At 42.9% G+C, this 17,366-nt stretch overlaps 1 protein-coding gene across 6 annotated transcripts in view; it reads left to right on the top strand.

The window, feature by feature from the left end:
- Positions 1-17,366, top strand: part of FOXP1 (forkhead box P1) — a 602,050-nt gene that overhangs the window by 516,984 nt on the left and 67,700 nt on the right. For all 6 annotated transcript variants that reach the window (XM_060111624.1, XM_060111623.1, XM_060111622.1 and 3 more), the window contains one exon: positions 2,663-2,867. In XM_060111624.1, coding sequence (XP_059967607.1) covers positions 2,663-2,867 — 205 coding nt within the window. The remainder of the gene's footprint in view (positions 1-2,662; positions 2,868-17,366) is intronic.

Here is a 17,366-nt window from a genome sequence, read left to right as displayed (position 1 = left end):
AGTCTGATGAGTGACTAGCTTACCTTTTATCTGTCACAATTCTATCATGAGATCTCGGCTGTCAAATAACAGCATCCTTTGGTAGATAGTATTCATTGAACGAACAGTTTAACATCACTAACAAGGTGTAGCATTGATGGAGGACACCAATTTGACTGCCTTTCTGTGAGTCTGATGCCAGTGGTTCTTCACCGTTATTATCACGTGGAAATTTGACCCAGAAGGATGCCTCGTTGTCAGTCAGTGAGTTCCTGTTTTATTTACCGTTTCTCCTTCTGGGCGAGGGAACTGATTTGCCAGCCTCTTGGACTAGAAGGAGAGGAGAGGAGCATTAGTGTACTCGGTGGGCATAACAAGTGTAACAGGGCATTTCCCTTTGTCTTTATTTGCTGGATAAACAGCTTACTCTTGAAACACCTTCAAAAGTTCTGCTTCTGTCGAGGGGAAAGTGTTAACACCGTTGTTAGAAACTGTGGTGTGTTCTTCCTTCTTCCGACCTCCCATGCACCTGACCCAGAAATCAATTAGTTTGAGTTGAAAAATGAGTGGCTTGTTCTTTTCATGTGTATTTACTCCCCAGAAAATAAAGCTGGGTGTTGACTTGTGTGGCTTTCTCTCAATGTGCTACCATCCACAGACAAGCCTATTCACTATTGTTTCAGTTGAATAAATAGTGGTCGGAGGGTCAGCCATCTTCGCAGGTAATTGTTGGTGTGCAGACATCAGCGGTGGCCTGTTAGCTACAGACACACACCCCACATGTCACCTCGCAAGGTGTTGGAAAATAATAGCCCAGATGCAGCAGAACCGGACACGGGATTGTGTGGTGACCTTTCCCTTTGTTTAATTTGCCTCCGAGGTTTAATTTCAGGGGGACAAGTAATAATTGAATATGCCTAATAACTAAACGCTCATTTGGGACAAAATCCATCAAAATATAATTGGCATTTGATTCTTATGAAGGAAGAAGAAACCCGACTTGGCTGTCGAGGATGCGTTCGAAGAATATCTGACCACTTAATGTATCATTTGAAGCCTCCTTTGTAATATTTATTAATTGCAGAGACTCGAGCATTTGAACATTTTCGTGGAGAACCGTTAGGAGAGACCAACTGTTTTTGTTAACGCTCCTCTCAGAAAGGCGGGGAAGGTTATTGGTCTGCTGTGCAATAATTTACTCCTCTTTGATATGCAAACGATCCACGGTGAATATAAAAAAATCCTATCAGACTCATTTCACAGTTCTTAACCACTCGGATTCTCTGGAGTCCATCGCCTCATTAGACCAGTGCTCTCCAATGCTAGCATAATTAAAATCTTTAACAGTTTAGCAAAGTAAAGATGTTTGGCTGATCACGTTGAGATGATTATCTATCCATTGTATTCTAAATGACAAAAATAAATTAAATTTAGACCTTGGCATTTTTTATTATGTGTTTCAAATGAATGTAATGCGTGCACAGTCTTCTTTTTAAATTCACTACCTTAGGTTTGGTCAGAAACATGCCTGTTTCGGTTACTGCTGTATAGTTAGAAAATGGCAGGCTTTCTAGGATAGCTGGGTTCCAGTTGATGGAAACAATGAACTGTGATCCAGACGTCCAGTTCTAACGCGGCATTGCCTTGTGATGTCCAGGGCCTGTGATTTCTTCTAGGCTGTCCTCCTAGGTTGTTGTTTTTGTCAGTTGCCATTCAGAATATTTTTCTTCTCTGTGTGTGCGCACTAGAATATACCTTGAGGTAGGGTTTGGAAATCCTGGGCTGTAGAGGCATGCCGCCAGAATAAAGGCTGCAGGCCCACAATAGTGAGATTGGCATCCTGATTGTATCTCTTCCTGGGGGAAAAAAAAGCAAGTTGACACTTAACTGCCTAAGACCCATGTCCATTCTGACCCCCTTAAAAACAAGAGAACTCTACTGCTCCAAGTTTCTTTCACGTTTTCATTTCATTCTGCAATGGTTCATTAGCATGGATCTAAGAAATGACAGTAATAATAGTGTTACTTGTATAAAAAGTTATACAGTTTTTCAGTAGACACATCCATCAATTAAGCATGTGGTACAAGAAACCAAAATTAATGAGGAAGATAGGTGTGTTAATGAAATAATCATAGTATAATCAATTTGACTGTTAAAAGTTGAAAAGCATTTCAGGAAGACAATATGAATTCATAATTTATGTCTAAAAGTGATTAATAAAAACTGTATTTAATAACAGAGCTATTTGTCATCATTTAAGGCTTAAGCACAAAAATTATTCATTTTGTGGCTCGTGTTGTCATAATAGTAGAGTTGAACAAATTTATTTTGAGCCCTTCTTTGTGTTTAAAACTACAGTAACATGTATCTGCATTTTCGCCCCCCCACCCCCAGTGATTTAGAAACAACAGTTTGGATGGAGGCATACAGTCTTTGCAAGAAGTAGTTGTGTTTTGAATCCTTTTCACGGGTGTCTTTTATGTGTGATGAGGGCACTTCAGGGGGAGGACACGTTCCTTCCTACCGTATTTGCCTTAGTTGAGAGGGAAGGAAAAAAGCTGAGCGCACCAAACCCGCTCCCCCCAACACTAGGCTTTGTTTACTGACTCCCTGATTTAATTACTGTTTGAAGAGGACGGAATTAGCTGTTAATTGATTTAATTATCCAATTTGTTTGTTTCAGGCATGATTCCAACAGAACTGCAGCAGCTCTGGAAAGAAGTGACAAGTGCTCATACGACAGAAGAAACCACGGGCAACAATCACAGCAGTTTGGATCTGACCACGACATGTGTCTCTTCCTCTGCACCGTCCAAGACCTCCTTAATAATGAACCCACATGCCTCTACCAACGGACAGCTGTCAGTCCACACTCCCAAAAGGGAAAGGTAGGAACGCCCATCTGAGATGTGTCCAAAGCTGTCTTTCACGCGGAGGGGTGGGTGGCCCGGGCCTCGCCATATCTCGGTGATCTCTAATTGGATCCATGTGACTGGAGTGTGCATATAATTACTTCAGAATGTATTCAGTATGGTGTGGGTGTGAAGCATCTAATTCTTGTCACCTTTTCAACATGGAATTAGCACTTACGTAGATCGAACCTGAGCTTAGGAACTTGGGCAGAGTCTTTTGGTCTCTCGTTGGATGGGTTGGATTTCCAGGCTTCCGGGTAACTCTTTCTGCCAAGTGCCCGCTCCGTACAAGCTGATTTCCTTGGCTTTAAACGTCTTCTAAGGGAATAGCGTTGTCTGCTGTAGGCTGTGTTGGATCATGGTTTGAGAAAAGGTAGAACGCACACTACTCTGCACTGCCCTCCTTGAAGGCAGGGAGCAGCCCATCTTTTTCATCATCGTGTCCCCAAAGTAGTTGGCCTTTTTTTTGGAAACCGTCAGTGAAGGTTTGAGGGATGGAGAGATGGAAGGGGTCCACGTGTATACACACACAAGCATACACAGCCACTTTCTCCTGCTCATGGGACATATGGTAGCATCGACTCAATTTCTGTATTCCTGTTTGGAAGTTAAGACTTTATATTTTTTAATTGCCCGGAGCTTCACTTGGATGTTAGTTGAAGCTGAGGTTGATTGGGAGATCCAAAATATATCATGTGAGAAGACAGCTCTAAGAAAAGGAAGCTGTGAATCCATGTTATTATACCTTAGCACGCAGAACTATTAGTTCCACTGTTCAGTGCTTTTCCAAAGTAGAAAAAATATATAAAACCTTTTTTTCGGTTTAGTGTTTTTAAACTGTTTCCTGTGTACCTCATACACAGAGTGTCCACCCACAGAAGGAAAGAAACCTCAAAAGTAATAGGTGATAGTAAGTGTCGTTTCCATCAGGAAAACCAGATTATTTTGGTTTTTTTAATAAAAGTGACCCAGTGAAAGATTTTGAATTTTATTTTTCACTTAAGCAGTTACACGTATAATTTCATGTATTTCTCGAAATATTGAACCTTAAGAAGCCCACTGATTTAATTAGATGTGTGTCTTTGTACCAGCAACACTTTATCCATTTAGAGCTTAGTAAACACAGAAAACAGTATATGAATGTTTGTGTGTATCACGTTTCAGTGTAAAAACCGTGAGAGGTTTCCAGAGATGAGATTATATATGTTTTAGCCAAAACTTGCAACTGTCCTTTTAAAATCACTTTAGAGTTTCTGTGGCAGACACAGAAGGACTAAAAGATGCTTATGACTTATTGGTTTAGAAGAGCTTGAAAAACAGAATGGTGGGCAGTAAGAATTAATTTGGAGCCATTGGACCAAATGTGGCTTCTTTTGTTTCTAGTGAGGATAGATTTATATGTCTGGAGACCAATCTTAGCTCTCGCTTTATAATCTCTTAGAGTGCGTTTGTAATTAAACAAACAAACAAACAAACTAGACTTTAAATAGCTTGTGAAGAAAGGGTTCTAGGCTGTTGTCCTTTGCTCTACTTGCTTTTGGTATCCTGAGGTTGATGCTGTCCATTTACTGCAGAGGGATCGAATTACATCTTTATCCATAGGCAGGGCAGGAGACCATACGCTGAAAAATGCCAACTGATGCACTTAAGGTATTTGTTGTAATCTTGTCAGCCATTGTGGAGCCTGCACAGATTTCCTGTGACACAGAAAACTCTCCCTGTTTAGATGCACCATGCTCAGTTTCATTCTAAAAGGTTATGTATCTGGAGTCAGGTAGTAGATTAGCAAGGAGGCGAATAGGAGAAGAATAGCCCTTTTCATGTCTTAAGGTGCATTCGAAAGTAAATGGATCTCAGAGACAGTCTAATTCTAGGAGAATCAGTTTGTTGGATTTCTCATTTTATGGTCCTTATGTGTCTGCACAAAAGTTGGGCTTAATCTTCATTTATACTACCTACCAGCGTTAGAATAAGGATCAGAAAAGTATTTAGATTCCACTGAACCTGAATCTGGATAGAAAAACAGGCTGACTTTTCCAACTGTTCATGCAAAGAAGAAGCAACTATGAAATTATATGCTACGTGCTTAACCTCTTGGACCGCTCAGTTTCTATTACCTGGGAGGTTGCTAGGCATGGCTGGATTAAAACAGATTCTAGTCGGCACATTTTAACTGAACGTAGCAAATTTGGCAAATGAGTACCTTAGGTTAAAGCTGTGTCAAAAACTTACAAACTTAAAAAATTGATCAGTAGAAATTCAATTATTAGTTAGCCAGCTTTGTATATAAGGACTTATAATGAGTGTTTTTACCCTCTGAGGGTTTATTTTAAAATCTCGTGTGATATTACTGTTGAAATAGTGGAAGATGGTTAAAGAAAAAAAAAGCTGTCACTATCGAAATATGTTCTCACTTACACAGTGAGTTGTCATTTGTCTCAGGAGTCCCTTGGAGAAGTTTCATCCCTTACTCACCAAGGGCATTTGTGAAATGGATCTCTTTCGAAGCTCTCCCTTGATTTCTACGTAATATTCCCCACCACCTCCCACCCCCGGTGCTCCTGGAGCTGTAGCTTAGGTTACCAGCTTTAAGGATTCTTTCTGAAAGGACTTGGGGGAGTGCTCTATGGAAAAATTCATCGGACCACGGTAATATCGTGAGAGTTCTGGTGTGTGTTTTCAAGTTGCGAGTCGTCTGCCGATCACGACTGGGCCGCGTGTTTCCATGCCATGTGGAAGACCTCCCCCGCCCCCTTGCATCCTTCGGGCTCCCATGAGCAGCCGCCGCAGCAGCAGCTCTGGGGTTTGGTGAGCTGCAATCTGTTCAGGAGATAAATCATGTGCTTGGCCCGACACTCCTACTCTCCTCTTTAATTTGTCTTACACAAGGAAAATTATAATTAAATCATTCAGGGTAAACCCTTGAGTGAAGAGAAGGGGAAAAAAAAAAAACACTTTGGTAAAGATTGCCAGTAGAAACCCACTTCCCCGTTGTGCAGGGTAGAGACATGTATCAATATTCAGCGCTGTCAGGGGAGGAGCGGCCTGTGTGATTGGCGAGGCAGCTGCCAACGCTCACATCAAGGCTTGTTAAGATCCTGTCCCCGTGCAGTCACGGACCTTCTGCGTCATTAGAATTCGGCACTGGCGCTGTGCTTCGTGCTTTGATTTCCTCCCGAGAATTTAATAATGTTTATTGTGCTGATTTTATATATATATTTTATATATATATATTATATATATGTATATTATATATACGTATAATATGTATGTATTCATTGGCGCGATAAACCTACCTCTGTTGTCGGGGCCTGAGAGAAGCGTGGTGGGAATGAAGTTGAACAGGCAGGAGCTAAAGAGAGCCACAGAGGGAAGCAGGCACATTCATACCTCTTACTGACATTTAATTCCACAGGACCAGGGCGTCATGACTTCTTTGGTAAATAGACAAATCTCCGACCCGGGATACCTGTAAACACGAAGATAGCTATCTCGTTTCCGTAACTTGTCTGACTGTCTCGCTTTAGGAAATTCCAAGTTTTGGTGTGGGTAAACAAAATCAACGGCGTGCAAATGAAACATTTATTAAAATGCTAAATTTAGTAAAGCCCTTTGAGCTTCTTGGATCAAAGCAGCTATGTAAATACAAATAGCAATTACTACTTAAGTAATTGCCTGAATTAAAATTCTATCAGTATATCATGGTGCACTAGGGAAAGGGCAGGGAACTCTCATTGAATCCATTTTTTTTCTCTGTGCCAAGCAGCTGGCTAAACTCTTACCTTTGGGAGGGATGTCTCATTTTAGCCACGTGACTGCTGGGAAACAGCAGGGTTTATTATACCCATTTTACAGGTGAGGAAGTTGAACCATCAAGATTAAATAAGTGACCTGGGGTCACAGAACTCGTTAGTGGCATAGCCGAGATTGAAATTCAAGTCCCTCTTTTACTTCATAAAACAGCACTTAGAGATTCCATTCAGTATAGAAGTGAATACTTAATTATGATAAATTAAAATCAGTGCTTCTAAAAGAAATTTTGAAAATTCAATTCAACAAAACGTGTATTGACTTAAAATCCTAGAGTTCCCTCTGTTAAGGTGGATACAGATAGGTTCCTAGGCGTCTCGCGAAGGGAGGGTGGGTGGAGAGGATTTGCAGAATATAAATCATTTACGGTCTGAAACGGCACATAAAGAACAAAAATGGACCCCATGCAGGATTTGCACACAGGCAGATGCAAAACAAGCCTCTCCCTCCTTTCAGGGTATCCTGACTTTCCTTCCTGCCTTATAAATCTTGCGTTTCCTCATTGAACACATCATCTGGTCTCTATTCTGTTTCAGCTGTCCTTCTGTAGTCCATGTCAGAGATAGTCCTTTTTTCTGATCCTCCCCAGCTTTTTGCTTTTAGTTCAACCACCATTAGTAGATGTTTTATAACTTGAATGTGTCTCAGATGCATAGCTCTTCTAAATATTTGTTCCAAGGTTTTCCTTAAGCATTTGGTGAAAGGTTTCTTTAAACTCCGGAGAGATCCCAGGTTGTGCGGCCTCTTCTTTCTTTGAGGCTGTCATATTCTCAGAATAAGGTGACCCACGTTGGGCATCTCTTTCTCTCTCTCTGAGGCCTAACCTGCCTCCTGTCCCTGCAAGGTACCTTCCTTTTCCTTCTCATCTGTTGACACAGCCCTGTGTATTCCAATTGCTTGCGATTTCCATACTTCCCAGCTGGCAGCTGCCTTCAAATAACCCCTGAAGGTTTTTGCTTGGCTCGTGGACTTTCAGACAGTCTCACTTGATTCACAGTCTCTGTTTTTGATTTGTGGCCTCTTGACATATTGCCGTGGATTTGACTATATAACAATAACATTTGTGTTGACCAGCCCTTCTGTTTTCAAAAGGCAAGGGACTCTGAGTCGTGGACATGCTTGGTGTTTCTTTTCCTTTCTTTCTTTCTTTCTTTCTTTTTTTTTTTAACTAAATCCTCTGTTGATGAATAAATATTGGTGCTCTTGGTTTCCTCGCTAACATTCTAGAAGCTTGGTTTCAGAACTCTTCTGGTTACCCAAGCATTTAGCTTTTGCATATTTTCATATTCATATTTAGGGCCTCTGGAGCCAGAAATTTAAGTAGTAAGCTCTAGGTCCTGTGACTCTGAACAGGTCTTCCTCATTTCAACCTTTTTTTTTTTTTTTTTTTTTGTATTTTGAAAATCAGATCATTTCTTTTGTGTTTCTTTTCATTTGAAGCACTTGAGCAAACTAGGGACCCCAAATCTTCCCTCCCCATTAGATTCTTTTGGAGAACCTGCAGTCACGTTGTCCCAAATTGTCCTCAGAATTCTCACTGCTACTTCTTACCCATATAGGTTGAGGCATTTGATCTATTACACAGGTCAGCAAATTATGGCCTACCGGCCAAGCCCGGCCCGCTTCTTATTTTGTAAATAAAGTTTTATTGGAACACAGTGAGGCTTATTCATTTACACAAAGTCTATGGCTGCTTTCACACTACAATGGCTGGCTTGCACACCATTGTAAAGCAATTATACTCCAATAAAGATGTTTAAAAAAAAACAAAAAACAGTGGCTGGCTTGAGTAGTCACAGCAGAAAGCATATAGCCCACCAAGAGTAAAACATTTACCATCTGGCCACTTACAGAAAACGCTGGCCGACTCCAATGTTAACCATCAGACCAGTGTTTCCCAGATTGCCTGATGATAATGTCACAGGAATTTGTTAAAATATACTACTTCCTAGGCCTCTCCCGTGAAGATCTGGATGCCATTGGTCTGAGATGGGGTGTGGGAATTTCTGTTTGTCATGCCTACCCTAGATTCTTGCCCCTCAAAGGCTGTAGATCAGCAACTTCAGCATCACGTGGGAGCTCGTTAGAAATGCAGAATCTCAGGTCCCACCGTGGATCTACTGAATCAGGGTCTGCATTTTAACCCAGTCCCCGGGGCCTTGACGTGCCCATTCAAGCTTGAGAAGCACTGCAGGTTAGCATGCTCAGTTGACCTGGGTTTGGGCAGTGCTGGAAAGAACAGAGTTTTCCCCCCACATTTCGATGATGCTCCCAGACATGTTCAGTCCACAGAACCAGTGGTTTGCGATTCCGGTGTGAGCCAACAGGGTACAGGTACTGCTACTGCTGGAAGGAATCAGGAGCTGGCATATGATGGGGATGATCGGGCAGCTAACTTTTATTGAACTATATTACTTTGTGCCAGTCACAATGCATAAAGGACTCGACAGAAGTGTTAATACTGATTTTCCCATTGTATCCTCACGACAACCCTGTGGGGTCCTGTCCTCTTTGTACAGGTAGTGTTGGGCCCAGAGGAAATTTATAACTTGCATGAGCCAACCAGCTAGTTAGGGACCAGGCAGGGACTGGAACCAGCGTGTCCCCGAGCCTAAAGTCCTTGCAGTGGCTGCCACATTCTGCTGGTTCCCAGATGGGAACCACTCTGCTCATCAGAACCACCTGGACTCCACCCCAGACTCTGGGTTACAGCCTCCAGGGGATAAAGCTTGGGGATCAGAACCAGACCGTAACCTTCCAAGATTGGGCCATAATTAGGGAGAAGCCCCACGCGTTTCTCTGCGGTCCGTCCTTCTCCCGCGCCGCATCTTTTTGCAAAGAGGGAAGGCAGGGTGCTGCACACAGGTGACGAGAAGTGGAGACTATAGAAAGCAGGCGGGGCATGTCCTGTCAGGTGTTGTAGGGACAAGAAAGAGACAAGGGTGCAGCCAATTGCAGAGGCCCACACTCAGGCGCTGCTTTCTGCTCCAAAGCAGACCCTTGGCAGCGTCAGCTGTCCCATGTCTATCTGCAAGGGAAGTCGCCTATTGAGGGCAAAACTGTCCCTGCTTATGTCGGAAAGACGCTCCTGGGGACATATCAACATTTCATGCCCCAAAGTGCTACCGGGTGTTTGGCGATCATCTCGTTTAGAAGAGCTGTGATCATTTCCTGTTTCTGCTTGAAACCAGTTGCTTCTGGGTTTTAGACGTAGAAGGAAAGGTTCTCTTAGGGTGGTGTGCCATGGTGCCGTGTCACCTCCCGTCATTCCACACGTTCAGGGAGGGCAGAGGGAGAACACCTTGAAAATACCTGCCACATCCTGGGGCATCAATTTATGAATTTTCTTGACTGTTCGCTTCATGGGGTGATGAAAAGAAAAACTCAACTGTTATTCTCAAACAGCTGTTATGTCTTATCTCAATAAAATGCCTTTTACCATAACACAGCATCATTAGACCCTATAAATCTTTTTTCTATTTATTGTGTTTAAATGATAAATACTTTCCAATAAAATGACATCATGGGTCTGGAGAGTCACATTTGTTTTACAAGTTTCTCTTAAATTCGGTTGATTTTCATTTCTTTTCTCCCCTGGGATACTGCCTAATATGAATCTCAACCATGGGCCATTTCATGTCCAATGTGCCAGATTTCTCATGAAAAATCAGCTTTGAACCCCCATTCTCTTTCCTTACGGAGGTTAGTCATTCTTTTCTGATGAGTTGCTCTTGCTGATAGGGTTTTTCCCACCCTCTCCCTTGGTTGGCACCCAGGTATTTCATAGGTGCTCGCACTTTTGTGGAAACACCTAATATACATTAGCTTTCTTAGCGTTTATTCCATACCAAGGGTGAAAAGGAAAGCATATGACAGAAGAACGGTGAGGACCCATCTTTTGGCAGCTCTGATGGCATAGCCCACTGTGTACTGGGTTTTGCCCTTTTACCTGTAAAAGAGTCTGATTGACATGTACACTTTACCCCTTGGATTAACTGAATAGAAATTTTTCTTTGGTGGCTCTGGATCCATCCTAAAGTGGAAAGGGAGACCAAGGGTCAACGGAACGCTGTGTGACTTGGAAAACTCCTAGTGGCCTTCTCGCTTAAATGACAACTAGGAGTCCCGGGTTTTTCAGCCAGCGATGGGGCCCAGTGAGGGGGAACCTATCCAAGAGGCTGAAATGGAAGGCACGTCCTTTTTCAAGATTTACCAAGATGCCATTTTGCACCAGGGCCACCTGGCAGCCTGGCTCTGCGGCTCTTTCCAAAAGAGGCACCACTGTGCAGACCTGCTCACTCGGGTGATACAAGTGAGTGGCCACAAGTGTACGGCCGTCCTCACTTTCTTTATTCCACCCCCCTTTGTGATCAGTCAAGGCCTAAGTATATTACAAAGCATATTCTCCTCATTAAAACAATAGTGGAAGCTCACAAAGGGAAATTGTTAATATGTGTTCCAGCTTGTCATTTCTGCCTGTGTGAATAAAGCAGATAACCGTTCCTCTGGGAAACTATTTCGGGAATTGAGCAACAGATACGCTAGCCAGAGAATTCTCCTAACTGTAATTTTCCTTTTTGTGTGTACTCAGAAATAACATCCTGCTGGGCTCCTCCGTGCCTCTGCACAGACAGAGCACAATTGCCACAGCCCAGGTGGTGTGACTACGGGACAGTCCCCTGGGCACATGTCGCCAGGACTTGTACAGCTTGTTCAGTGTCTTGGTCCATATGGCAGCGTGTCCCATTCACAGAAAGGCGCCGGGGCTGTGCCTGGTGGGTACCGTGGTCAATGTACTGTGAAGAGAAGCCCTCCACTCACAGCGGCCTCTGTGGTGCAGTTTGTTTAATGGCAGATCTGAGTTGTCACGTACACGCGCGCACACACGTGCACACACGCGCGCACACACATGCTCAACTAAGAAATTCCAGAACAGTCTTGCTGGTTTCCTTCCCACTTAACCCCCCCTCCTTTTATTTTTTAGAAGCCAGTGGTTAACCCAGCAGGTATAATTCAGGTCCATGAAACATACCTGGTTCATAGAAAGTCATTTACATATACACACACACCTTTCTGAGTGGTTGTTCGTGAATTAACTCAATTTAAGTATGACATGCCTGTCCTAAAATTTGTCTATAAACTCTGCAGCTTTTGTTTCTCTCTCTCTCTCTCTTTTTTTTTTTTTTTTTTTGTATTTTCAGTTGTGAGAACTTATTTTCATTGTACAGTTTGGGTTGCTGGGCTAGTGGTTTTAGTTTTTACATCTTAAAAAAGGGAAAGGGAAAAGGAAAAGCAAATCATTACCAGCCTTAGAAATCTGAGAGTAAGACATTCTTTGGAGAGCTAGAACTGAAAAGGAAGAATCTAGAAAACAGAGATTTCCCAGTGAAGAAGGTGAAAAACAGGAACATTGTAAAAGGCACTTTGGAAATTTTACCAGAAGGCAAAGCCTTCTCCATTTATATACCCAAATGTTGTTCTGCTTTTGTGTAACTATTTGTATTCTCGTTTGGTAAACAAACAGACCCCATAGCAACTGTAGCTGATGGTATTTATACTACCTGTAAGACTTCCCTAAACAAATAGGCACACTTTTATGACCTTCAGATTTCATTCCTTTTATAGTCTTCAAGGAAATCAGTCAAATGGCAAGTTGATCTTCCTTTCCTTTCCTTTCCTTTCTCTTTCTCTTTTTTTTCTCTTTCTCTTTCTTTCTTTCTTTTTTTCCTTTTTAAAAAAAAATATGTTGAGGTCTGTCTTTGAAGGATCTGTTCTGTGTGTGTATTTTACATCCTGGCTGTGAATGTTGAGTTTGAAGGTGTATTATGGCAAAAAGAAAGAGAAACCTAAAGTGTTTGTGTAAATGATGTGGTATTTGCTTTCAAGAGGGGCTATTTTAGTCATCTGGTGGAATTTCAGGTTACACATCCAAAAGGCTAAAAAACTCCAGTGAAATGATTACTTATAGACCTTCAAATTGGACAGGCATCTCTGGCTTCGTGTCTCCTTTTTATATCTGAAATATTGATGGAAACATTCTAGTATACATGAGCCCCTATATTCAACTTACATTTTTCCGTATGAGTCATATTTACGACAAGAACAAGATGTCTCCGTGTTAAAGATCAGTGTGAGAAATAAATGGCAGCTTACTTTAATTAGAAAAAAAAAAAATGACACCAAGAGCTGGAATAATCCAGTAGTGTTTGAATAAATTAGAGGATTGTACAGGCAGAAGTAAAAGAAACTTAACAAGGATAAATGGGGAAGTTGTCCAGAGTTCAACAAAAAAAGCCTGCCTTTGCAGACAGAAGTCACCAGACAGTACTGAGGCAGATCCGCTTATTCTGCAAAACTTCACTAACCCCGTCCCAGGTGTCCTAGGCTTTGAGGGATAGAACCGTGAGCGTGACCAAGTCTGACCTCATGGAGCTGATGTTGCAGTGGAAGAGAAATAGAACAAACAAATAACCACGTAATAAAAAGACAGAATTAAGATCTGAAGAAAAAAAAAAAGTGAAGCAGGAAGAGCGGGGCTAAGGTCACTGTTTGGATAAATGGGTTTTTGGCAAAGCCTCTCTGAGGAAGTGACCCTTGAACAGACATGAAGAAGTCAGGGAAGAGCTCTCCAGGCAGAGGGCACAGCAGAAGCAGAAGACCTTGAGGCATGTTTTGCTAGATCATGGCTCTTACCTCGATTAGTGCAGGGGCGGCTTTGTTGTTTAGTGGTTAGGAGTGTGGACTCAAACCGGATGGCCTGCATTCCAGGGCAGGCGGCCCACTCCACGTACTTAGTCTTGGTGTGCCTCAGTGCGCCCTCTGTGAAATGGGTATGTTACCAAGCCAGGCCTCATAGATGAAATGAGTTTGTACACATTTTAGTCTCTGGCACATAGGCAGTGCTCCGTGAATATTAAATGATTATTGATGATTTAATTAATTAACTATTAATGACTCTTGTTTATTGTTAAAGTCATTTATTCGTTCAAGCCACCTTTATTAAGCATTTACATACTAATAACTCTACAGATTCTGGGAATTAAAAGATGGCTCGAACGTAGGTCTTTCCCTTAAGGAGCTCACAGTCTAGAGAGACAAACACAGAGGCAGACACTTGCCAACACAGTGTAAATAATGCAGTGATGGGCTTCCCTGGTGGCACAGTGGTTGAGAGTCCGCCTGCCGAGGCAGGGGACACGGGTTCGTGCCCCGGTCTGGGAAGATCCCACGTGCCGCGGAGCGGCCGGGCCCGTGAGCCATGGCCGCTGAGCCTGCGCGTCCGGAGCCTGTGCTCCGCAACGGGAGAGGCCACGACAGGGAGAGGCCCACGTACCGCCAAAAAAAAAATGCAGTGATATGAAGATAGGCAAAATGTGATGGAGTGTACAGTTTGTTAAACGTGAGCACTGGTGGAATATTGTCACGTCTATATTTCCACACACACCCCCACGTTTGCATCAGGTGAGATTTTTGGATGCAGTGGACTCCAGGAAGGAAAGGTTCCATGTCCCTTGTCAATTGCTGCATCGCAGTCATCTAGCACAGCCAGCCTGGCATGTGGTTGGTGCTGCATTTCACTGCAGAGACCGCGTGTTCAGAATATAGTGAATTTATGAGATGTTAAGGCTCAGGAACTCGTTAATAGTAGTAGCTACCCGTTGGCCACGGATGCTGTGGAAGTACCTGGTTAGTCTGTGTTGATATTGATACTTACGCGCTCCAAACAGGTGGGAAAATGTGGATTTCTGGTTACATTGATTCTCAGTCTTTAGCTTGCATCAGAATCATCTGGAGGACTGGCTAAACTACAGATTGCTGGACCCTAGTCTTACTGTTTCTGATTCAGTAAGTTGGGGTGAGGCCTAAGAATCTGCATCCCTGACAAGTTCCCAGCGACCGAACTCTGCGAACCACTGCTGTGGGACCTCCCAGCGGCGGTCCTGATTCCATGGCGTTCTTCCCCTTCTCTGATTCAAAGTGACAGAGGAGGGATCTTGATAACTATCATTCACTAGTCTTTAGGACAGTCTGGGTCCAGTGCCAAGACTCAACATTTCAAAGAGAACAATTCTGGAGACTGTGACCCAATGTGAACTATTTCATGGAACAAAATTCATTTTTAAAAATTCCTGATGTTGGCCTTTAAATCATTTGTTAAGTACTCTGGGTCTTTCTAAATTTTTTTTTTTTTTTATGTCTGAAATTGCTTTTTGTGCTTTAGTCACCTGCCTTCTCTCATCCTATTCCTTTTAGCACTGAGCTTCTATTGCTACTCAAAGGCCCAGATCAAATATTACAGAATTTTATGTTCCAGCCGTCTGTTCAATTCTCTCTCTTTCCCCTCAACTGGGGAATTGAGCAGAACTCTTCTGGAGAGGATGAGAACTTAGTCACAGTCTATACCAATGACCTCCAAGTGTGTTTGATTAGTCACCCCATGAATACTAAAACTTTTGAGTATGCACCCCTACTAAAGATACTTTTAATCAATTATATACATGCTTAATATAGTACCTGTAGTATAAAAATTAAAGAGTAAGCAGGTGAGAAATGTATACACATAGTTACACAAGTATCTATTCATACAAAAGTTCTAATATTATCTTAACACATGCATACAGAAGTGGTAATATTATCCTAGCACCCTCCCGAGGATCTTCTTACAGATCCCAGTTTATAGACTCTGATCTAGGAACCCAACACGATGCTTAAGCACAAAGTAGGTGTTTCGTAAAACATGCGGAGAGACTTCCCTGGCGGTCCAGTGGTTAAGACTCCGTGCTTCCACTGCAGGTGGTACGGGTTCGATCCCTGGTCGGGGACCTAACATCACACGTGCTGCGTGGCATGGCCAGAAAAAAAGCCCCCCAGTAACCAGAACAAACAAACAAACCAAAAATGCTGAATCAAAGGCAGAGAAGAGTTTAATCCAGTGACCATTAATGAAGCATCTTGTACTGCTGAGACATAAAAGGAATGACATAAAGTAGGAAGTAATTCTTAGGAAACATAAATGCAAGTGCCTCATGGTTTTGAGCCACTTTATTTCTCTAAGTCCCTTGTCCCTTCACCTCCTGCTTCCTCGTGTGGCCCTCACACTTCTGTTATGTGATTCTTCTGGTTCTGGAGTACGCTTGTGCGGACTTCCACAGAGTGTCAGGGGCAGGGATTAAATGAGAAGAATTAGTGTTGGAACTTTCATTTACGCTCTTTGGTTTTCCGGGTCTTGTGGTTTCCTCTAACATATGGACAAGGTTCCACACAGACCTTGTGACTCACCAGTGCAAACACTTGCATGGACATAATGCGCATGCCTGCCTAATGGTGTTAATATCTTTTGGATTAGTGGTCCCTGTGTCTGTATTGACACAGTTGCTCACAGCCCCTCTTTGGAAAGCATTCTGTTTTCTTAACAAGATCCCAGTGTTAATGCTGCCAGTGGGAAACTCTCACTTATAACCTCAGCATAGCGATCGCCCTTCTGGGTGTCAGAAACAAAAGCTGGACCTCTACCTTTTCTTGTCCTTTTCCTTTATGTATCCCTTCACTCGTCACCATGCAAACAGGCATTCGGCCTTTGTCATCACCCGCTCTGGGTTGGTGATGGGTCAGAACACACCGACCAGCCCGCAGGCACTCCCCCTCTCCTTCTCTGCCCCGTTGTCTTGCTGCGCCACAGGCTTCTGAGAATCAAGATTGCGTGTTTTGCCCAGTGTATCTGAAGAGGGAGGTAGAGCCAGATGGGAGGGGATGGTGAAGAGAGTAACTGCCAGACTGATGACCTGTCATCATGGCCCCCAACCTCAAGTTCTTACCATTGGTAAAGCAGCTGATTGAACGTCGATAGTCTACACATAGGATGCTCCCTGGTCCTAAAGGATAGGGTGTGGTCCTCGAAGCATCCGACACACTGCCCTGTGCTCTTGTGGCTTTTGTGGGTCTTTGTCCCATCAGTCAAGGATAATTCTGAGGCTCTTCCTTCCCTATTGAAAATTCAAATTAAAGAGACGTACCACTGGGTCACTGTCGACTCAGGAAGTAAACCCAGTCACAGACTGCCTCTCCTTGAGGACTCCTTCACGCGCTTTTGTTTTCTGAAAGTTTAGTCATGTGAATGTGTGCCCCACTGTCATGAGGTTTGCCGTATCTGCTTAGATGACTATTGTAATTTATATTATTTTCTTTAAATCGGGTCATTTTTAATTTAAGTAAAATAAGCCTCATCCTTAGACGTGATATCTGTGAAACCAGAAGTTGGAGATGCTAGATATATTTTCGGCTAATACAAATTAAAGTAAATCCGCCGGTTTGTAGAAATATGCATTCTTGTTCTTCCTGACATTGTGTGGGCCACCGTTGAGTCTGTGTATATCACCTATTGGGATATTTTGGTAGGATTTCCCTCTCTTTACTGAGGAGGGGCCTTGACTGCATATGGTACTCCGCCAAGTGGATGCCAAGTGGATTGAAACTCTGCTTTCATGATACACCCTGGTTTCCTAGAAAAGCCCAAGAGCATCACTCCCCTGCTAAAAAAGTTAATTCAAGATCCTATTTATTCACACATACATCCTCTCCTCCCAGGTTCAGGGATGCCATGAAGGCTTAGAGGATACCCACGGCAGCCCTAGAGTCTGGGACCTGTGAAGCTTTGAGTTGTTGTCA

This window comes from Mesoplodon densirostris, chromosome 10 (genome assembly GCF_025265405.1).
Source record: "Mesoplodon densirostris isolate mMesDen1 chromosome 10, mMesDen1 primary haplotype, whole genome shotgun sequence".
Taxonomy (NCBI): Eukaryota; Metazoa; Chordata; class Mammalia; order Artiodactyla; family Ziphiidae; genus Mesoplodon; species Mesoplodon densirostris.
This window is presented reverse-complemented; position numbering and strand designations above follow the sequence as displayed.